Genomic DNA, 18414 nt, shown 5'->3' with positions numbered 1-18414 from the left:
AGAGTCCAGCCTCATCCTGGTGGCCCCCAATTGGCCCCAGATGATTTGGTTTGCCGAGATTCCGCCCCTTCTTCAGGGACAACCGTGGGAGCTACCCATTCGCCGGGACCTCCTGTCCCAGGCCGAGGGAACTCTTTTTCATCCTTTTCCCCAGGGCCTCAGGCTTTGGGTCTGGCCCCTGAGAGGGCCGAATTTCTAGCCTTGGGATTCCCCCAGTCTGTAGTGGGTACTTTGCAGGGGGCCTGGGCTCCCTCAACCAGGGTTGCTTATTCCTATCGTTGGGAGTGTTTCAATCATGGTGTGCCTCACGACACATGGATCCCCTCTCCTGTATGGCCCCTGGTATCCTTCAGTTCCTTCAGGAGCTGTTAGAGGCAGGCAAGTCTCCCTCGACGTTGAGGGGGGTGGTGGCAGCCATAAAGGCGGCCCATGTTGGGCCTTGTAAACTGGCACAGGGCTGTTGTGACCTTATTGCTCAGTTCTTTAGGGGGGCTTGTAGGGTTGCTCCCTCTCCCAGGAGGCCGGGTGTACCCCCATGGGATTTGGAGATGGTTTTGTCAGCCTTGCGGCATGGGCCATTCGAGCCTCTGGAAACGGTTGAGCTGAAATGGCTTTCGCTCAAGACTACATTCTTGTTGGCTATTGTGTCGACAAAAAGGGTGGGTGAGCTACATACCCTTTCCGTGCATGAAGAGTGCTGCCGCTTCTTGCCTGGGAATGCTGGAGTGCTGCTGCGCCCTCATCCTGCATTCCATCCTAAGGTCTGGTCTGAGTCCCACGCCAACCAATCTCTTGAGCTGCGCCCTTTCCGCCCTATTCAGGATGGGGTATACAGTGTATAATATTAACGCTATTGACGATTTTTCACAATAAAATTGCCCAAAAATAAACAAAAACAAATTTTTCTGAAATAACTGTTGTAGTATGATTATCAGGTGACTTTAGTTGTGTAGCATGATTTTGGTGAGTATACAGTGTATAATATTAACGCTATTGACGATTTTTCACAATAAAATTCTCCAAAAATAAACAAAAACACATTTTTCTGAAATAACTGTTGTAGTATTATTATCAGGTGACCCTTGCTGTGTAGCATGATTTGAGTGAGTATACAGTGTATAATATTAACGCTATTGACGATTTTTCACAATAAAATTCCCCAAAAATATGCAATTTTTTTTCTCCTGAAATAACTGTTGTAGTATGATTATCAGGTGACCCTTGTTGTATAGCATGATTTTGGTGAGTATACAGTGTATAATATTAACGCTATTGACGATTTTTCACAATAAAATTCTCCAAAAATAAACAAAAACACGTTTTTCTGAAATAACTGTTGTAGTATGATTATCAGGTGACCCTTGTTGTATAGCATGATTTTGGTCATCCTACACTGTATAATATTAACGCTATTGACGATGTTTCACAATAAAATTCCCCAAAAATATGCAAAAAGATTTTTTATGAAATAACTGTTGTAGTGTGATTATCAGGTTACCGTTGGTGTGTGGAGTGAATTTGGTGAGACTACAGTGAATAAAAGTGGAGATATTGAATATTTTTTGCTTTGGTACTGCACTTTGTAGACGGTCCCTAAGCGCTCGCCTCTCCGCCCGCAGCGCATAGAGAGCAATATATTTCCTGCAGCCTGGAGGACGACTCGTTTTGGCGAAAATGAGTTTGTAGTCAATAGTCTACCTTACTACGATAGGAAAGAGACATTTTTTATGTTTTAACAATGTTTCGTTTGTGAGCTATTGATCGCTGAAGTTTGAATCTGCCAATCTCTTTCTAACTTTACCCAAGTGGCTTACAAAGATCATTTCAAGCTGAAACTGTGAAAAGAATTTGGTCCGGACGTAGGCTATTGCAGGTTCTAGAGAAGGTGTGCTCGATTTGCTTACCCAGCTGTCCAGGAATGATATTAATATTATTAATTAGGATTTCGTGCGCACGTTATACCTATTTCGTGGCCATAAATTAGTATTTCGTGCGCACGTTATAGCCTACATATTTCGTGGCCACAAATTAGTATTTTGTGTGCACGTTATAGCTATATTGTGGCCACAATTTAATTAAACGTGCACACGAGTTAATAAAACGTTAGCACGAGTTAATTAAATGTGCTCACGTTTTATTAAATCGTGCGAACGAGTTAATAAAACGTGCGCTCGATTCCGTCAACATTAAAAAGATATTGCATGATCCTTTACGGGCTCCGTACACTTCTACGGAGCCCGTAAAGGATCATGGTAAAAAGAAAAAAAATTAAATTGTGGCCACAATATAGCTATAACGTGCGCACAAAATACTAATTCGTGCGCACGTTATAGCCTACTTATTTCGTGGCCAAGAAATAGGTATAACGTGCGCACAAAATACTAATTAATAATATTAATATCATTCCTGGGTGCTCGGTTTACTCTCAATGCCTCCCGTATTTCTGGTGACAGCTGCACATTGTAGAGCTCTGAAACTTTAAACTTGATGCAGCTGATTTAAACATTATGCTCAAGCACACTGTCCTATGAAATCAATTTAGTATTTGGCAAATCAAAGTGGAATGATTTTTATTGATCAGATATTATCTGTGGTAATAAAGGATTGCGCAATTGTCTAATCAGTGTTCTATTAGCTGTAATATAGCAGTGTAAAACGGACTTCAGCAAATCAGGACCAAGCATAAAACATCATCAAAGTGATAACATAATGGTTTAAAGGAATTATAGCACATTTCGTCAGACTGATCAATAATTTAGTTAACTTTTAATCTTCTGTGATTTTATTGAAGGACAAATGTCCAGAGAACACTACAGACATATTCAGTAGTTCAGTCAGTGCAACAACAACAACCTGCAAATCAATACAAACTAGATTCTGATCACTGATAGGCTATACGTTCCCTTGGCAACGTGATACACACAGTGAGCGTTATTGTAACTGCACGGCTTCGTCCGGTGGCATCATTAAATGCTGCAGTTCATATAACCTATGTGTTCCCTCAGCTGAGAGTCTGACACACATGATGCTACTTTCAAAGGAGATGATCAGGGACAAAGCAGTTTTTAAGATGATTTCAAGCTGAAACTGTGAACAGAATTTGGTCCGGACGTAGACTATTGCAGGATCTAGAGAAGGTGCGCTCGATTTGCTTACCCAGCTGTCCAGGAATGATATTAATATTATGAATTAGTATTTCGTGCGCACGTTATACCTATTTCGTGGCCACAAATTAGTATTTCGTGGCCACGTATTAGTATTTCGTGCGCACGTTATAGCTATATTGTGGCCACAATTCAATAAAACGTGTACATGAGTTAATAAAACGTGCACACAAGTTAATAAAACGTGCACATGAGTTAATAAAACGTGCACACAAGTTAATAAAACGTGCACATGAGTTAATAAAACGTGCACACAAGTTAATAAAACGTGCACACGAGTTAATAAAACGTTAGCACGAGTTAATTAAATGTGCTCACGTTTTATCAAATCGTGTGAACAAGTTAATAAAACGTGCGCTCGATTCCGTCAACATTAAAAATATATTGCATGATCCTTTACGGGCTCCGTACACTTCCTACTGTCAGCTATGATGATTTAGAAACACAACAGTCCACAGTTCTTCAGTGATGTTTATAATTTTATTAAAATACAAGAGAATAAAATCATAGAAAAGATGTGTAAAATATACAAACTATTGATGTTGTTATAGCAAACTTAGATATTTACAAGTTAAAAAAACAGCTATGAGCTTTAACATTAACATGAGCATCTACATTTCTATAGAACAAAGTAAAACATGGTGTAAAGAAATCAGACAGTAAAGGTGAGATGGAGCAAAGAACAAAGAGGAATAACAGTAGTGTCACTGATGTGAATCCAGCTGAAGATACACAATTATCTTGTATTTGTTAACAATATGAAATAAGGGATATCTGATCAGTATCACAGTTTCTCATGTATTACTGAACTTCCTTAATCAAATGAAAAAAAATCTGGATAGTATCATAATTTTCTCATGAATTACTGAAATATCTTCTTCATCACAGTCTATCACTGTATATTTTGATCCAAATCCAGAAGCAGATGAATAATTCACAAATCTCTTCTCATTGAAACAGCTTCTGTCAACAAAGACTGGTACACTGCTACAGTGTGTGAAGAAAAAGGACTGTTTCTTTCTCACATGGTGAAAAGCAGATGACCACTGAAGGTGCTGTGGTGATTTCCATCATCATATATCCTTGTGTTTCGCCACAGACGCAAAAACACAACATCTCCAACCTCTAGAAGCAGTGTGGCACCATTGGCAGAACTCCCATAACCGTTAGTTTGATGTTCATATGCAACAAAAATATGCTCTCCATTCTTGAACAACGCAGCAGCTGAAAGATGTGAATTATGTCCATGTGCACCTATGTAGAGCTCAAAGTGGTAGGCTCCTCTCACTGGTGCAATGAAAAACCCTGTGGGACATTTTTTGTCATTTGAAATTAATGGAGAATAAACTGTTGTCAATGAAAAGTCAAACTGATTGTTAAAATATGTGAATTCAAGTACCTGTGTTTGGGTTGTAGGCGTTTCCAATGTTTGTGACGACATGTCTGAAGACCAGAGTAGTGTGTGTGTTAAACGGTCCAACATATCCATGGCCTGAAGCCAACAGAGAGGCAGAGAAAGCCACCTGTTTGGCTGAGAAAGAGAGAAACATATTTTAATACTGGCTGATATTACCGTAATATTGTTAAGGAATATGAGTCCACTTTATAAAACCTTTTATGATATGTATATTTTAATATTATATTTTAAATCTTCTTAATATGATTACAGTGAAACTCTTCATATAAATTAGTTTTGAGTCTTACCTTCTCCATCTCTCTTCAAAGTCTCCACCTGGTTTTCTGTGACATTTGTCCTGTCTTGAATAGTGATCAGTTCAGCTGTATGTGCTAAAAGAAAAATAGCTCATTATTACTGTTTACATTAAGTTTTGATTTATCCACTCAAATCTGGTTTTCAAAAAAATATTGTCCTGAAAAATCCAAATAAACATTTTCATCCATTGTAAATACATTTAGGAAAATTGGCTTTCTGTGACCAGTCACCTTGTATCTGCCCCTCCAGTTTAGCTGCCTTTGCTAAAAAACAAGAAAAAGGATTATATAATGAGAAACATTCTAAAAAATGATATCAATCCATGAAAAAATTATTTGTCTCATCTCTCATTCCCTGACACCCCTACTGTTGTACCTTCATTATCTCTCTGTAAGTGACTGATCTCCTGCTTCAAGTTGTCCACCTCAGTCTTCTGCCCCTCCAGCTTTGCTGCCTGTGCTAAAATAAAAGGAACGAAAGTGTATGATAAGACATATTCTCTGTAAATAACATTTCTGTCTCGTGCTTCACATACTACTGTACCTTCATTTTCTCTCTGTAGCTGCCTGATCGCCACCCTCTGTTCAGTCAACAAGGCAGTCATCTCTCTCAGTACAGCATGAATGTCTTGTGGACAGGCTGATTGTTGATGAGAGGCATTTGCTGGTTCTCCTCCTCTGGATTCAGTCTGTTTTCCATGTGGAATAATTTCATTGTCAGGCTCCTCTTGAAGCTGAGCCGTGGAGAAAGAGCAGATCAGCAGCAGCAGTGGAATAAACATAGTCATCTCCATTCTGTGACTGTCAGTCTGTGCATCTAAACTTTGTCGTTTCTGTGTTAATCCCAGCCTTATATAGTGTTTTACCCTGGTCATTCATTAACAGATTTTCTTTGATCAAACTTGTGTGCAGGTAGATAACACATGGAGCACGTCATCTAGAAAACAACACTTAAAAACACACAAATGAAAGTGACCTTCCACAGATAAGAGGCTGATATCTGAAATATGTAATAAAAAGTATTTTCCCACAATAAATCAAGCATAATAAAGTAGAACAAGAACAACAACATGTTACAAAAACATCCTCACTAAAAAGACAATTACACAAATATCACAAAGAATTAAGTGTATTCATGCTCATTTCACATAAGAAATAAAATGAGCTAAACTAAACTGAACCTCTGATCATGAGTTTATCTCAGTCAAACAGTACATCAATGTAACCACTTCATAGTCTGTATAAGTGAGCACTGAAAACGGCTTAAACTGTTTGTAACAACCTGCAGTGCTGTCTCAAGGTTAATAAGACTATCCACCACAGGGGACTTACATTAAACTTTGGTCCAGGACAGCCAACGTGTGGAAATCTTTACCACTGGATATCAGAGAGAGTAGTATTTATATACATTTGAAATTAAGTTTTAAAAACTATGTAGAAAAGACAGGTAGAAGGAAATAATATCAATCAATCAATCTTTATTCATATAGCACCATCTGCTGTGACTGGTTGGGCTTGAAGGAGAGAGAGAGAAAGGTAAGGGAGAGAAGGAGAAGAGGGAGAAATGAGAAATGAAGAGTAGAGGGGAAAGGGAGAAGAAGGAGAGAGGAGAGAGAGGCACAGTGACAAACAATCAACATTGAAGATAATAATAACTCCATTCATATCATGGGCTACGAACACCCCCGGGGTCCCTACATCATTGTCCAAGGCTGCCTGTGAGATGAGAGAGCACAGAGAACTCTGGGGAGAAAGTTTAGGTTAGTGAATGCATTAATAATAAATGAGTGTAAGTGGATATAGATGGATGGAGAGAGGGATGAGGAGAGAAGAGCTCAGTGCATCGTGGGAGTCCCCTGGTAGTCTGAGCCTATAGCAGCATAAACTAGGAGCTGGTCCAAGACAAGCCTGGCTGGGCCTAATTATAAGCTTTATCAAAAAGGAAAGTTGTAAGCCTACTCTTGAACATAGAGCAGGTGTTTGCCGTCTGGACCGAATCTTGAAGATGATTCCACAGGAGAGGAGCCTGATAGTTGAAGGTTCTGCCTCCCATTCTACTTTTAGAGATACTAAGAACCACAAGTAGGCCTGCGTGGTGGGAGTGCAGTGTTCGAGTAGGTTCATCAGGTACTATGAGCTCTTTAACATATGATGGATCCTGAGTTTTTAAAGGGTGGAGAAAGACTATAAATTCTATTCTGAATTTTTATTTTACAGGAAGCCAATGCAGCAAAGCTAAAATGGGAGTAATATGATCAATCTTTCTAGTTTTTAGAGAGCTAGAGAGTCTTTAGAGACTTATTATGGCAGCCTGATAATAATAAATTACAATAATCCAGTCTAGAAGTAACAAATGCATGGACTAGTTTTACTGCATCATTTTGAAACAAGATTTAGGGAATTATAGTTTAAAAAGTTAAGATCAAACTATAACTACTGTGTGTATTCACTGTGCTTACTATAACTCCATTAATAAGTAAAACAATTAGTTTCAGTCACACATGGTTATAATTAGTCACTTATTGTTTGGAGCTTGTTATCTAGAAAACAATAATGGAAACAATACATAAATGATATTGGTAAAACAAGTGTATTTTAATATACATTCTCAATGGTGTGCATGTCAAGATAATCTAAAGTGTAAGTTTAAGAGTTTATTATTTCATGAGTTTTAAATGTGGATTATAAAAAATGTCAATGATTGTTCAAAATCACCTGATGTCTAGTACGCTGACAGATTATTACGTTCATTTCATCATCACAAAAATGTTAATTTGTAAACATTGAATACACTTTATGTAAAAGGTAATGAAAGGAACAATGAGCACAACATGATCATATCTACCCTCTCAAACATTAACAACACGGTCAGGTATCGTGACCCGTCTCAGATTGTGAATTGGCTGAGATAAGCAAAGACTTACTGAAAACATAATAAAAAGGGAGAGTGGTGAGAGAGTACTTTTGTCTTTGTTTCCTCAATAAATCAATCAAGTAATAAAATGTGGCTTTCTGAAGAACAACAACACTGATGTCACACCTACTTTTGTTTTTTAGCCACTGACAAGAAACTGGCTTCTCCCCAAACCACAATGAAGATGATTTTTAAAATATATATATTAATGGAATGGATTAAAGAATTTAGGCATTGTGTTTTAATTGTGCTGTCTAATTACAGTGCAAGTTTCCATATTTAGTGTCTGATTAACACTAACAACATACAGGTATACTTTTAGATGCTGAACATTATACATTTTGTGTGGGAATTTTCCAATTTCATCAGTTTCTCTCTCTACTAAATCAACAAAATCAAATAAAACAATACCAGAGTTAAGGGTTTGTGTGACTGAAATGATCACATGTTGATATGTGAGACAGTGTGCCTAGTGGACATAGATTAGTTTTGTTTTGAAGGGTTATAAGTCAAAAAGTCACTCACTGCTGTGAGGTCTTCTAGTTATTCTGCATAACAAAAGTTAACAAAATTCAGCCATTTTTGTAGGTTTCTCTCTCCAGGTGTCCTGCCCATATGCATGTTAAATTTCACTACATGGCCCTCCTGTTTCATCAAGTGAAATAAAACACATACGGGTAGAGTCTTCAGTGTGAAATAACAATTGTGACTAGATGGCAAACCAACTATTATTGAATCAACTTTTGTCTTGGTTGTAAAATGCTTTGTTGTGCAGTAGTGCCACAACAATGCAATTTGGACTAATTTACATTCTTTTAATCCACTGAAGTCAATAAAATGCTCAGGCAAGCTGTGGAGGTCGAATTGAATGACGAAATCATGTTAGCCTAATATTGTTTCAATAGTATGTTCTCAGGTTGAAAGCCAATTTACAATTTATAGATTTAGTAGTCAGTGTGCTGATGAATCTGAAAAATGGGCCTATCCACTCTAAATACCTGTTTCGTTAATTAGTGGTGAAAACATAATTTCCCTTTAAGAGGAAGGAAAATAGAGAGTGAAGCAAGAAGGAACTACTTCCTCATAGCCTTCACAATCAAAACATTACTGGCGCCAATGGGTGAGCCTGATATTTTCCCGCCCTCCAAGGGCTGCGACAAGCTAGTGCTTCGGTGAGAGGTTTGTTGCGGACATTCCTTTCCTCATATTATCATCCTTGGGTGATCTCTACAGCTGGTTAAATACCAAGTTTAGTGATACATTTCCTTTATTAAGTATTTTCTTAGCATTCTTATCATTTTCTTATCATGTTCATTGTTGGTGAAGGCAGTGTACTCGCTTCCTCTCCTGACATTTGTTGTGTTATTTACTTTATTGGTTACATATATTAGCGGTTAGCGTTGTGCCCACTTGAGCTACCTTGTTTGAATAATCAGTAACAATGTTGGTTGTACCCACTTTTTGTTTGTGTAGTATCCTTTGTTGGTGAAGGCAGTGCTTTCGCTCCTACTCCCAGCATAGGTGTGTTATATACATTTTGCCTTCATAGTTAGCAAAGGTGTTTCCACTTGAGCATCTGAGGGAGGGTCTTTCAGAAGATCCCTGCATTAACTGCAGCTTCATGCCTCGGGCAGTGAGTGCTGCTAAACGGCTGAGGTGGAATAACTGTTGGACCATGTTTCATCGCCAGAATAGTTAACCTCAGTCTAGTCAGTCAAAGCGTTGGGCTGCTGAGACTGAGGGCTCCTCCTCCAGGAAGAAAGCCAAAGAGTCCAAACTTGCCCCCGAGGTGGACCAGTTGTTACGTGTGGCACTGCAGGAGCGGTGTCGCGCCCGGCTGGTTGCTTGGTTTCCCTCTCTCGCTCTTCATTCTCTCGCTCTCTGGCGTCCTCTCTTCCTCTGCTCTACCTGTTTGTTTTTATTTCAGGAAGACACACCTGACAATGGTTTTGTCACCTGGTGAGAGCATTTGAGGAGCATTGAGAGTAATCCTCAGTCTCTTTCAAGCCCCTGCCCAGGTCACATCTCAAGGGGGAAGTATTTCTTCCTTTCCCCCTTGTTTTTTTGCCCTCAGCCTCTGTTTTTTCAGTGCTGGGGTTTTGTTTTGTTAGTTTCTTATTTTAGTTTTGAAGATTATTTTGGAGATCTCCATTTTAGATGGAGATCGCCGGTGTTAGGGAATTTCCCATAACTAATATGCACTGGGTCAAACTAGGCTTTGCGGTCATAGCAAGGCCACACCAAATATTGGGTTTAGACACTGTCTCCCCTTGAGATAGTGGTAAGCAGTGAGTCTGCTCCTTTTGGGGAAAACAGGAGGCATTCTGATAGTGTTGCTATAGCAGCCGAGGTCAGATAGAGGGAATTTTCCTTTCACATCAACATGAGCATCTACGTTTCTATAGAACAAAGTGAAACATGGTGTAAAGAAATCAGACAGTAAAGGTGAGATGGAGCAAAGAACAAAGAGGAATAACAGTGGTATCACTGAAGTGAATCCAGCTGAAGATACACTATTATTCTATTATTTCTTAACATTGTGAAATAAAAGATTTTTGACCAGTATCACAATTTCTCATGTATCACTGAACTTCCTTAATCAAATGATAAAAAAACTGTTTCATCACAGTCTATCACTGTATATTTTGATCCAAATCCAGAAGCAGATGAAAAATTCACAAATGTATTCTCATTGAAACAGCTCTTTCAGCAAAGACTGGTACACTGCAGAAAAAGGACTGTTTCTTTCTCACATGATGAAAAGCAGATGACCACTAAAGGTGCTGTGGTGATTTCCATTGTCAAATATTCTTGAGTTTTGCCACAGACGCAAAAACACAACATCTCCAATCTGTAGAAGAAGTTTGGCACCATTTGCAGACTCACATCACCCTCTCCATATTGAGTTTCGACTTTTGCCGTCGGGAAAAGAGATACACCTTTTCTAAGAGGGCCAAATCAAACAAACACCTCAGATCATTTGTTCCCTCTGCTGTAGAGTTTCTAAATAAGCTTTAGGCTGGTGTTCCTGTACTGCGCATCCATTGTCATTATAACTCACCTAATGACACTTATTATTTATGCTGTGCTTCCGAGCCCATCTAACCTGCACACATGGGGCATAGTAGAGACACCAGCATGCCCACTGTGCTCCAAGCGAGGAACCCTGGAACACATCCTCAGCTGCTGCACAAGGGCACTTGGAGATGGACGGTACAGGTGGAGGCATGACCAAGTGCTTAAGGCCATTGCGGAAGCCATCAGCACAGGCCTGGAGTGGGCAAAGCAGTTCCGTACCTCCAAGAAATTCATCACCTTCGTCAGAGCTGGAGACAACCCAACTCCTGTCAGACGAACAACATCTGCAGGCATTCTCATGTCTGCAAGAGACTGGCAGTTGCTGGTGGATCTCTAACACCAGCTAAAGTTCCCCAGCCATAGTGCTGTCACCACCCTGCGACCAAACATAGTTCTTGTCTCGGAGTCCACCAAGCAAGCAGTGCTGCTGGAGCTGACAGTCCCGTGGGAAGACCGCCTGGAAGAAGCCTTTGAAAGGAAGCTCTCCAAATACTCGGGACTGGTCAGCGACTGCCAGCAGGCTGGCTGGAGAGCAAGGTGTTTCCCTGTGGAGGTTGGATGCAGGGGTTTCGCAGCCCGATCATTGGCCAGAGCCTTCAGTAGCTTAGGCATCGAGGGAGAGAGAAAGAGGAGAGCCATCCGCAGCACCACCGAAGCGGCAGAAAGAGCCTCAAGATGGCTTTGGCTCAAAAGAGAGGAGCCATGGAGTCATGGTAGTTAGATAGCCGTCTGGAAGCAAGCTGGGGTCTGATCAGCCCTGGCTGGGTCACCTGGAAGAGGGCGTATGATGTTGAAAGACCCGAAACGCCCTATGAGCCCAGGAACATCACTGAGGTTGCGTCCAGACTAGGCATCAGTAGATGTATGTACACAGATATTTATGTTTCTATGTATTGTACTGCTTTTTTGTTTTTGTGTTTGTTTTATGATGTGAATTTGGTTGTCGACTGCTGTTGCAAATGAAACGATAAATGGGACAATAAAGACTTTCTAATCTAGTCTAAAAAAAGAACTTTATGGTCATAAAAGTTGAGATCAAAATGTAACTACTGTTTATATTAAATACTGTTATGAGTTCATTATAATCTCATTATTGAGTTAAACACAGTCATTTTTAATTACATTATTATACTCACAATAAAAAGTACATTTAATGTTTAGGTGGTGAGTCTAACCTCTGTTCAACCATAAAAATACTTTTGACCAATCTTCCACTTCCTACTGCCAGCTATGATTATTTAGAAACACAACAGTCCACAAATAGTACTGCAGTGATATTTATTATTTTATTAAAATACAAGAGTATAAAAATTTAAAAAAAACACAGCTATACACTTTCAAAGGTACAGAGGGAATTTTCCTTTCACATCAAAATGAGCATCTATGTTTCTATAGAACAAAGTAAAACATGGTGTAAAGAAATCAGACAGTAAAGGTGAGATGGAGCAAAGAACAAAGAGGAATAACAGTGGTGTCACTGATGTGAATCCAGCTGAAGATACACAATTATTCTATTATTCATTAACATTGTGAAATAAGGGATATCTGATCAGTATCACAATTTCTCCTGTATCACTGAACTTTTTAAATCAAATGATAAAAATCTGACTCATCACAGTCTATGTCTGTATATTTTGATGCAAATATAGAAGCAGATAAAAAATTCATGAATCTCTTCTCATTGAAACAGCTTCTATCAACAAAGACAGGTACACTGCTACAGTGTGTGAAGAAAAAGGACTGTTTCTTTCTCACATGGTGAAAAGCAGATGACCACTGAAGGTGCTGTGGTGATTTCCATCATCATATATCCTTGTGTTTTCATGCTGACGCAAAAACACAACATCTCCAACCTCTAGAAGCAGTGTGGCACCATTGGCAGAACTCCCATAACCGTTACTTTGATGTTCATATGCAATAAAAATATGCTCTCCATTCTTGACCAACCAAGCAGCTGAAGGATATGAATTATGTCCATGTGCACCTATGTAGAGCTCAAAGTGGTAGGCTCCTCTCACTGGTGCAATGAAAAACCCTGTGGGACATTTTTTGACATTTGATATGAAAGGAGAATAAACTGTTGTAATGAAAAGTCAAATTGATTGTTAAAATATGTGAATTCAAGTACCTGTGTTTGGGTTGTAGGCGTTTCCAATGTTTGTGACGACATGTCTGAAGACCAGAGGAGTCTGTGTGTTAAACGGTCCGACATCTCCATGGCCTGAAGCCAACAGAGAGGCAGAGAAAGCCACCTGTTTGGCTGAGAGAGAGAGAAACATATTTTAATACTGGCTGATATTACTGTAATATGGTTAATAAATATGAATACACTTTATAACACCTTTATTATATATCTATTATAATATTATATTGTAATATGATTACAGTAATATGATTAAGGAATATGAGTCCACTTTATAAAACCTTTTATGATATGTATGTTTTAATATTATATTTTAAATCTTCTTAATGTGATTACAGTGAAACTCTTCATATAAATTAGTTTTCAGTCTTACCTTCTCCATCTCTCTTCAGAGTCTCCACCTGGTTTTCTGTGACATTTGTCCTGGATTGAATGGTGATCAGTTCAGATGTATATGCTGAAAATAAATTTAAATTATCACTTTTTCCATTAAGCTTTGATTCATCCACTGAAATCTGAATATTTTCTAATAAAATATTGTCCAGAAAAAAAACAGTTACACATTTTAATCCTTTGTAAATACATTTAGGAAAACTGGCTTTAAGTGACCTTATTGTTTCTCATTTGTAATGTTGAATCATTAGTCTTAGTTCAATATATATACTATATTTCTAGATCCATGATGATTTGCCATCTGTTCCTGCAGGTTCAGTAGTTATCAGTAATAAAAAATGTGTCTGAGTAATTTTAAACAGGAATGATCAGTCATGATGATTTCCACACCTTGTAGCTGTTGCTTCAAATTGTCCATTTCAGTCATCAGCTTTGCTGTCTGTGCTAAAAAATACAAAAAACAAGAAGAAGAAGAAGAAGAAGGGACTATATAATAAGAAAGTTTAATAAGGCAGTCATCTCTCTCAGCACAGCATGAATGTCTTGTGGACAGGCTGGTTGTTGATGAGAGGCATTTGCTGGTTCTCCTCCTCTGGATTCAGTCTGTTTTCCATGTGGAATAATTTCATTGTCAGGCTCCTCTTGAAGCTGAGCCGTGGAGAAAGAGCAGATCAGCAGCAGCAGTGGAATAAACATAGTCATCTCCATTCTGTGACTGTCAGTCTGTGCATCTAAACTTTGTAGTTTCTGTGTTAATCCCAGCCTTATATAGTGTTTTACACTGTTCAGTCATTACCAGATTTTCTTTTATCAAACTCACGTGCAGGTAGATAACACATGGAGCACGTTATCTGGAAAACAACACTAAAAATAGACCAATGAAACAAGATACATGATCTATCAGTAACTTTAGTGGTTCATACATTCATGACATAGTCAGATAAAGTTATTTTTCACGTCATCATCAGAAAAATTATTTGAAAAAGTTTGTACACATTAAATACACTTTATATAAAACAAGTCATGGAAGAAGTAGTCAGCAAAAAAACATCATCTCTACCTGCTCAAACATTAACAACGTGATCAGATATTATGAAGCCTTTTAGATTGTGAGATAAGCAAATACTTAAAGAAAACACAATTAAAAGGTCAATGAGAGGGTATTTTTGTCTTTACTTCCTCAATAAATCAATCATGTAATAAAGTCTGGCTTTTTGAAAAACAACAACATGTATGTCACACCTACTTTCAATTTTACCCCACTGACAAGAAACTGGCTTCTCCTCAAACCATAAAATAAATATTAGGTCATAATGTGGGACTGTTGTGACTGTTGCAGCACAGTAAAGCTGATCCATTTTGAACATGTATATTAGGCTGCTTTTTATGGGAAAGAAGTTATCCATCATGATTGACCATGATTGAGGACAGATGAAAGGAAGGAAGGAAAGAGTGCCGGATAAGACCCCTCGGTGTTCTGGTTCTGTCCCGCGGGCCGCATGTTGGACACCCATGATTAGAAACATAATAGTCCACAAATAGTACTGCAGTGATGTTTATTATTTTATTAAAATATGAGAGAATACGATCATAAAACATACACTTAAAATATACAAACTATTGTAAAATGTTGTTATTACATAATTAGATATTTACAAGTAAGAAAATACACAGCTATACTGTTTCAAAGGTACAGATGGGATTTTCCTTTCACATCAACATGAGCATCTATGTTTCTATAGAACAAAGTAAAAGTTGAATAATTCACAAATCTCTTCTCATTGAAACAGCTTCTATCAGCAAAGACAGGTACACTGCTACAGTATGTGAAGAAAAAGGACTGTTTCTTTCTCACATGGTGAAAAGCAGATGACCACTGAAGGTGTTGTGGTGATTTTGACTGTCATGTATCCTTGTGTTTTGATACTGACGCAAAAACACAACATCTCCAACCTCTAGAAGCAGTGTGGCACCATTGGCAGAACTCCCATAACCGTTAGTTTGATGTTCATATGCAATAAAAATATGCTCTCCATTCTTGAACAACACAGCACCTGAAGCATGTGAATTGTGTCCAGTTGCACCTATGGAGAACTCAAAGTGGTAGGCTCCTCTCACTGGTGCAATGAAAAACCCTGTGGGACATTTTTTGTCATTTGATATGAATGGAGAATCAACTGTTGTAATGAAAAGTCAAATTAAATGTTAAAATATGTGAATTCAAGTACCTGTGTTTGGGTTGTAGGCGTTTCCAATGTTTGTCACAACACGTCTGAATACCAGAGGAGCCTGTGTGTTAAACGGTCCGATTATTCCTGAGCCTGAAGCCAACAGAGAGGCAGAGAAAGCCACCTGTTTGGCTGAGAGAGAAAGAAACATACTACAATACTACAGCATATGTTGGGAAATAACTATTAATTCATTTCTATTAATATGCATAAAACATACTATTATTCAATGTATTAAGGTTTTGTGTAATCTATATATGATTACAGTGATATTCTACATATAAATTAGTTTTGAGTCTTACCTTCTCCATCTCTCTTCAGAGTCTCCACCTGGTTTTCTGTGACATTTGTCCTGGCTTGAATAGTGATCAGTTCAGCTGTATGTGCTGAAAAAGAAGTATTTCATTAACACTGTTTCACTTAAGCTTTGATCTATCCCCTGAAATCTGAATATTTTGGAATAAAATGCTGTCTAGAAAAATACATTCACACATTTAATTTAAATCCTATTATAAATACATTTAGGAGAACTGGCTTTCAGTGAGCTTATTCTTTCTCATTTGTAATTCTGATATACCATGATGACTTGACATCTATTCCTGAAGGATCAAGTAATTTAAAATGTGTCTGAGTAATTTTAAGCAGGAATGTCTTCTTCTTCACTCCACAACACCCCTACTGTACCTTCATTATCTCTCTGTAAATTAATGATCTCCTGCTTCAAGATGTCCACCTCCGTCTTTTGTCCCTCCAGCTTTGCTGTCTGTGCTAAAATAGAAAAGGAAATAAAATGTATGATTAGACATATTCTCTGTTTCTCTCGTATCCCTAACCCCCAACACACTACTGTGATCAGTCTTGTCTTATAAGTGTGTAAACTCCACAACACTACTGTACCTTCATTTTCTCTCTGTAGCTGCCTGATCTCCACCCTCTGTTCAGTCAACAAGGCAGTCATCTCTCTCAGCACAGCATGAATGTCTTGTGGACAGGCTGGTTGTTGATGAGAGGCATTTGCTGGTTCTCCTCCTCTGGATTCAGTCTGTTTTCCATGTGGAATAATTTCATTGTCAGGCTCCTCTTGAAGCTGAGCCGTGGAGAAAGAGCAGATCAGCAGCAGCAGTGGAATAAACATAGTCATCTCCATTCTGTGACTGTCAGTCTGTGCATCTAAACTTTGTAGTTTCTGTGTTAATCCCAGCCTTATATAGTGTTTTACCCTGGTCATTCATTACCTGATTTTCTTTGATTAAACTCACGTGCAGGTAGATAACACATGGAGCACGTTATCTGGAAAACAACACTAAAAACACACAAATGAAACAAGATACATGATCTATCAGTAACTTTAGTGGTTCATACATTCATGACATAGTCAGATATTTATTTTCACGTCATCATCAGAAAAATGTAAGTTTGTACACATTAAATACACTTTATATAAAACAAGTCATGGAAGGAGTAGTCAGCATAAAAATCATCATCTCTACCTGCTCAAACATTAACAACATGATCAGATATTGTGAAACCTCTCAGATTGTGAATCAACTGCGGTAAGCAAATACTTAATAAAAACACAATTAAAAGGTCAATGAGAGGGTAGTTTTGTCTTTGCTTCCTCAATAAATCAATCATGTAATAAAGTCTGGCTTTTTGAACAACAACAACACGTATGTCACACCTACTTTCAATTTTCCCCCACTGACATGAAACTGGCTTCTCCTCAAACCATAAAATAAATGTTAGGTCATAATGTGGGCCTGTTGTGATTGTTGCAGCACAGTAATGCTGATGCATTTTAAACTTGTATATTAAGCTGCTTTTTAAGTGGAAATGGTGAGTGTTTGATTGAAATGATCGTCTGTTGACATGAGGAAAGATATGATAAAACATATTCTGTGACAACAACATTTCTGTCTAATGCTTCACTCCCCAACATACTGCTGAACTTTCATTATCTCTTTTAAAGTATTCTCATCTTCACCCTCTGTCCAGCCAACAAGGTGTATAAAAGATTCAAGGTTCAAGGTTTGTTTATTGTCATTCAAAAACATGCTTTCACATGAACAGAACGAAATTTGCATTCAGGTCCCAGCAGCGAAATAAAGTGACAGTGATAATAACAAATAAATAATCAATTAGGGCTTAAATAATACTTTAATGAAATCTAAACTAAGGTTAACTACTAAATTAACTTAATAACTTAATACAGCAGCATGTCCATAGCAGCAGTTCACTGATGTTCACTTAGTGAGGTAGGGAGCTGGCCTTAAACCTTTTTGTCCTGGCCTTGATGCTGCACAGCCTTCTGCTTGAGGGGAGGGGGACAAACTGTCCATTTGCTGGGTGGATGGTGTCCTTTATAATGCAGGAAGCTGTGCTCCTGCACCTGCTTACGTAGGCTGCTATTTTTCTGCAAAGCATTTCTGTCGGCAGCGGAGCAGTTTCCCTACCAGACTGTTATGCTTGATGTCAGGACGCTCTCCACCACACACCTGTAAAAGTATATCAAGACGGGGGTACTGAGACCATCACACTTTAACTTCCTCAGGAAATAGAGGGCTTGGTGGGTTTTCTTTATGACACTGGCCATGTTGCAGGTTGAGGTGAGGTCATGAGAAATGTGCACTCAGGTATTTTATACTGGAGACTAGTTCCACGGCTGCTCCACCGATGTAGAGAGGAGGAGGTGTGGCCGCCCCTCCTGAAATCCACAATCACCTCCTTGGTCTTCCCCACCTTGACGCAGAGGTTGTTTGCTCTGCACCAGTCTTCAAGGTC

The 18414-nt window shown here is 38.6% G+C and overlaps 1 protein-coding gene and 1 long non-coding RNA gene across 2 annotated transcripts in view; one reads left to right on the top strand and one right to left on the bottom strand.

The window, feature by feature from the left end:
- Window positions 1–12606, top strand: part of LOC133984543 (uncharacterized) — a 45675-nt gene extending 33069 nt beyond the window's left edge. Inside the window, exons 2-3 of the long non-coding RNA XR_009925419.1 lie at window positions 10204–10510; window positions 12213–12606. This is a non-coding gene — a long non-coding RNA (uncharacterized LOC133984543). The remainder of the gene's footprint in view (window positions 1–10203; window positions 10511–12212) is intronic.
- Window positions 1–16794, bottom strand: part of LOC133984539 (complement C1q-like protein 2) — a 64377-nt gene extending 47583 nt beyond the window's left edge. Inside the window, exons 1-3 of the mRNA XM_062423939.1 lie at window positions 16531–16794; window positions 16318–16401; window positions 5254–5337 (exon numbers count right to left, since the gene is read on the bottom strand). Coding sequence (XP_062279923.1) covers window positions 5254–5337; window positions 16318–16401; window positions 16531–16780 — 418 coding nt within the window. The 5' untranslated portion in view covers window positions 16781–16794. The remainder of the gene's footprint in view (window positions 1–5253; window positions 5338–16317; window positions 16402–16530) is intronic.
- Window positions 16795–18414: the final 1620 nt, after the last annotated feature.

Source organism: Scomber scombrus, chromosome 8 (assembly GCF_963691925.1).
Source record: "Scomber scombrus chromosome 8, fScoSco1.1, whole genome shotgun sequence".
Taxonomy (NCBI): domain Eukaryota; kingdom Metazoa; phylum Chordata; class Actinopteri; order Scombriformes; family Scombridae; genus Scomber; species Scomber scombrus.
This window is presented reverse-complemented; position numbering and strand designations above follow the sequence as displayed.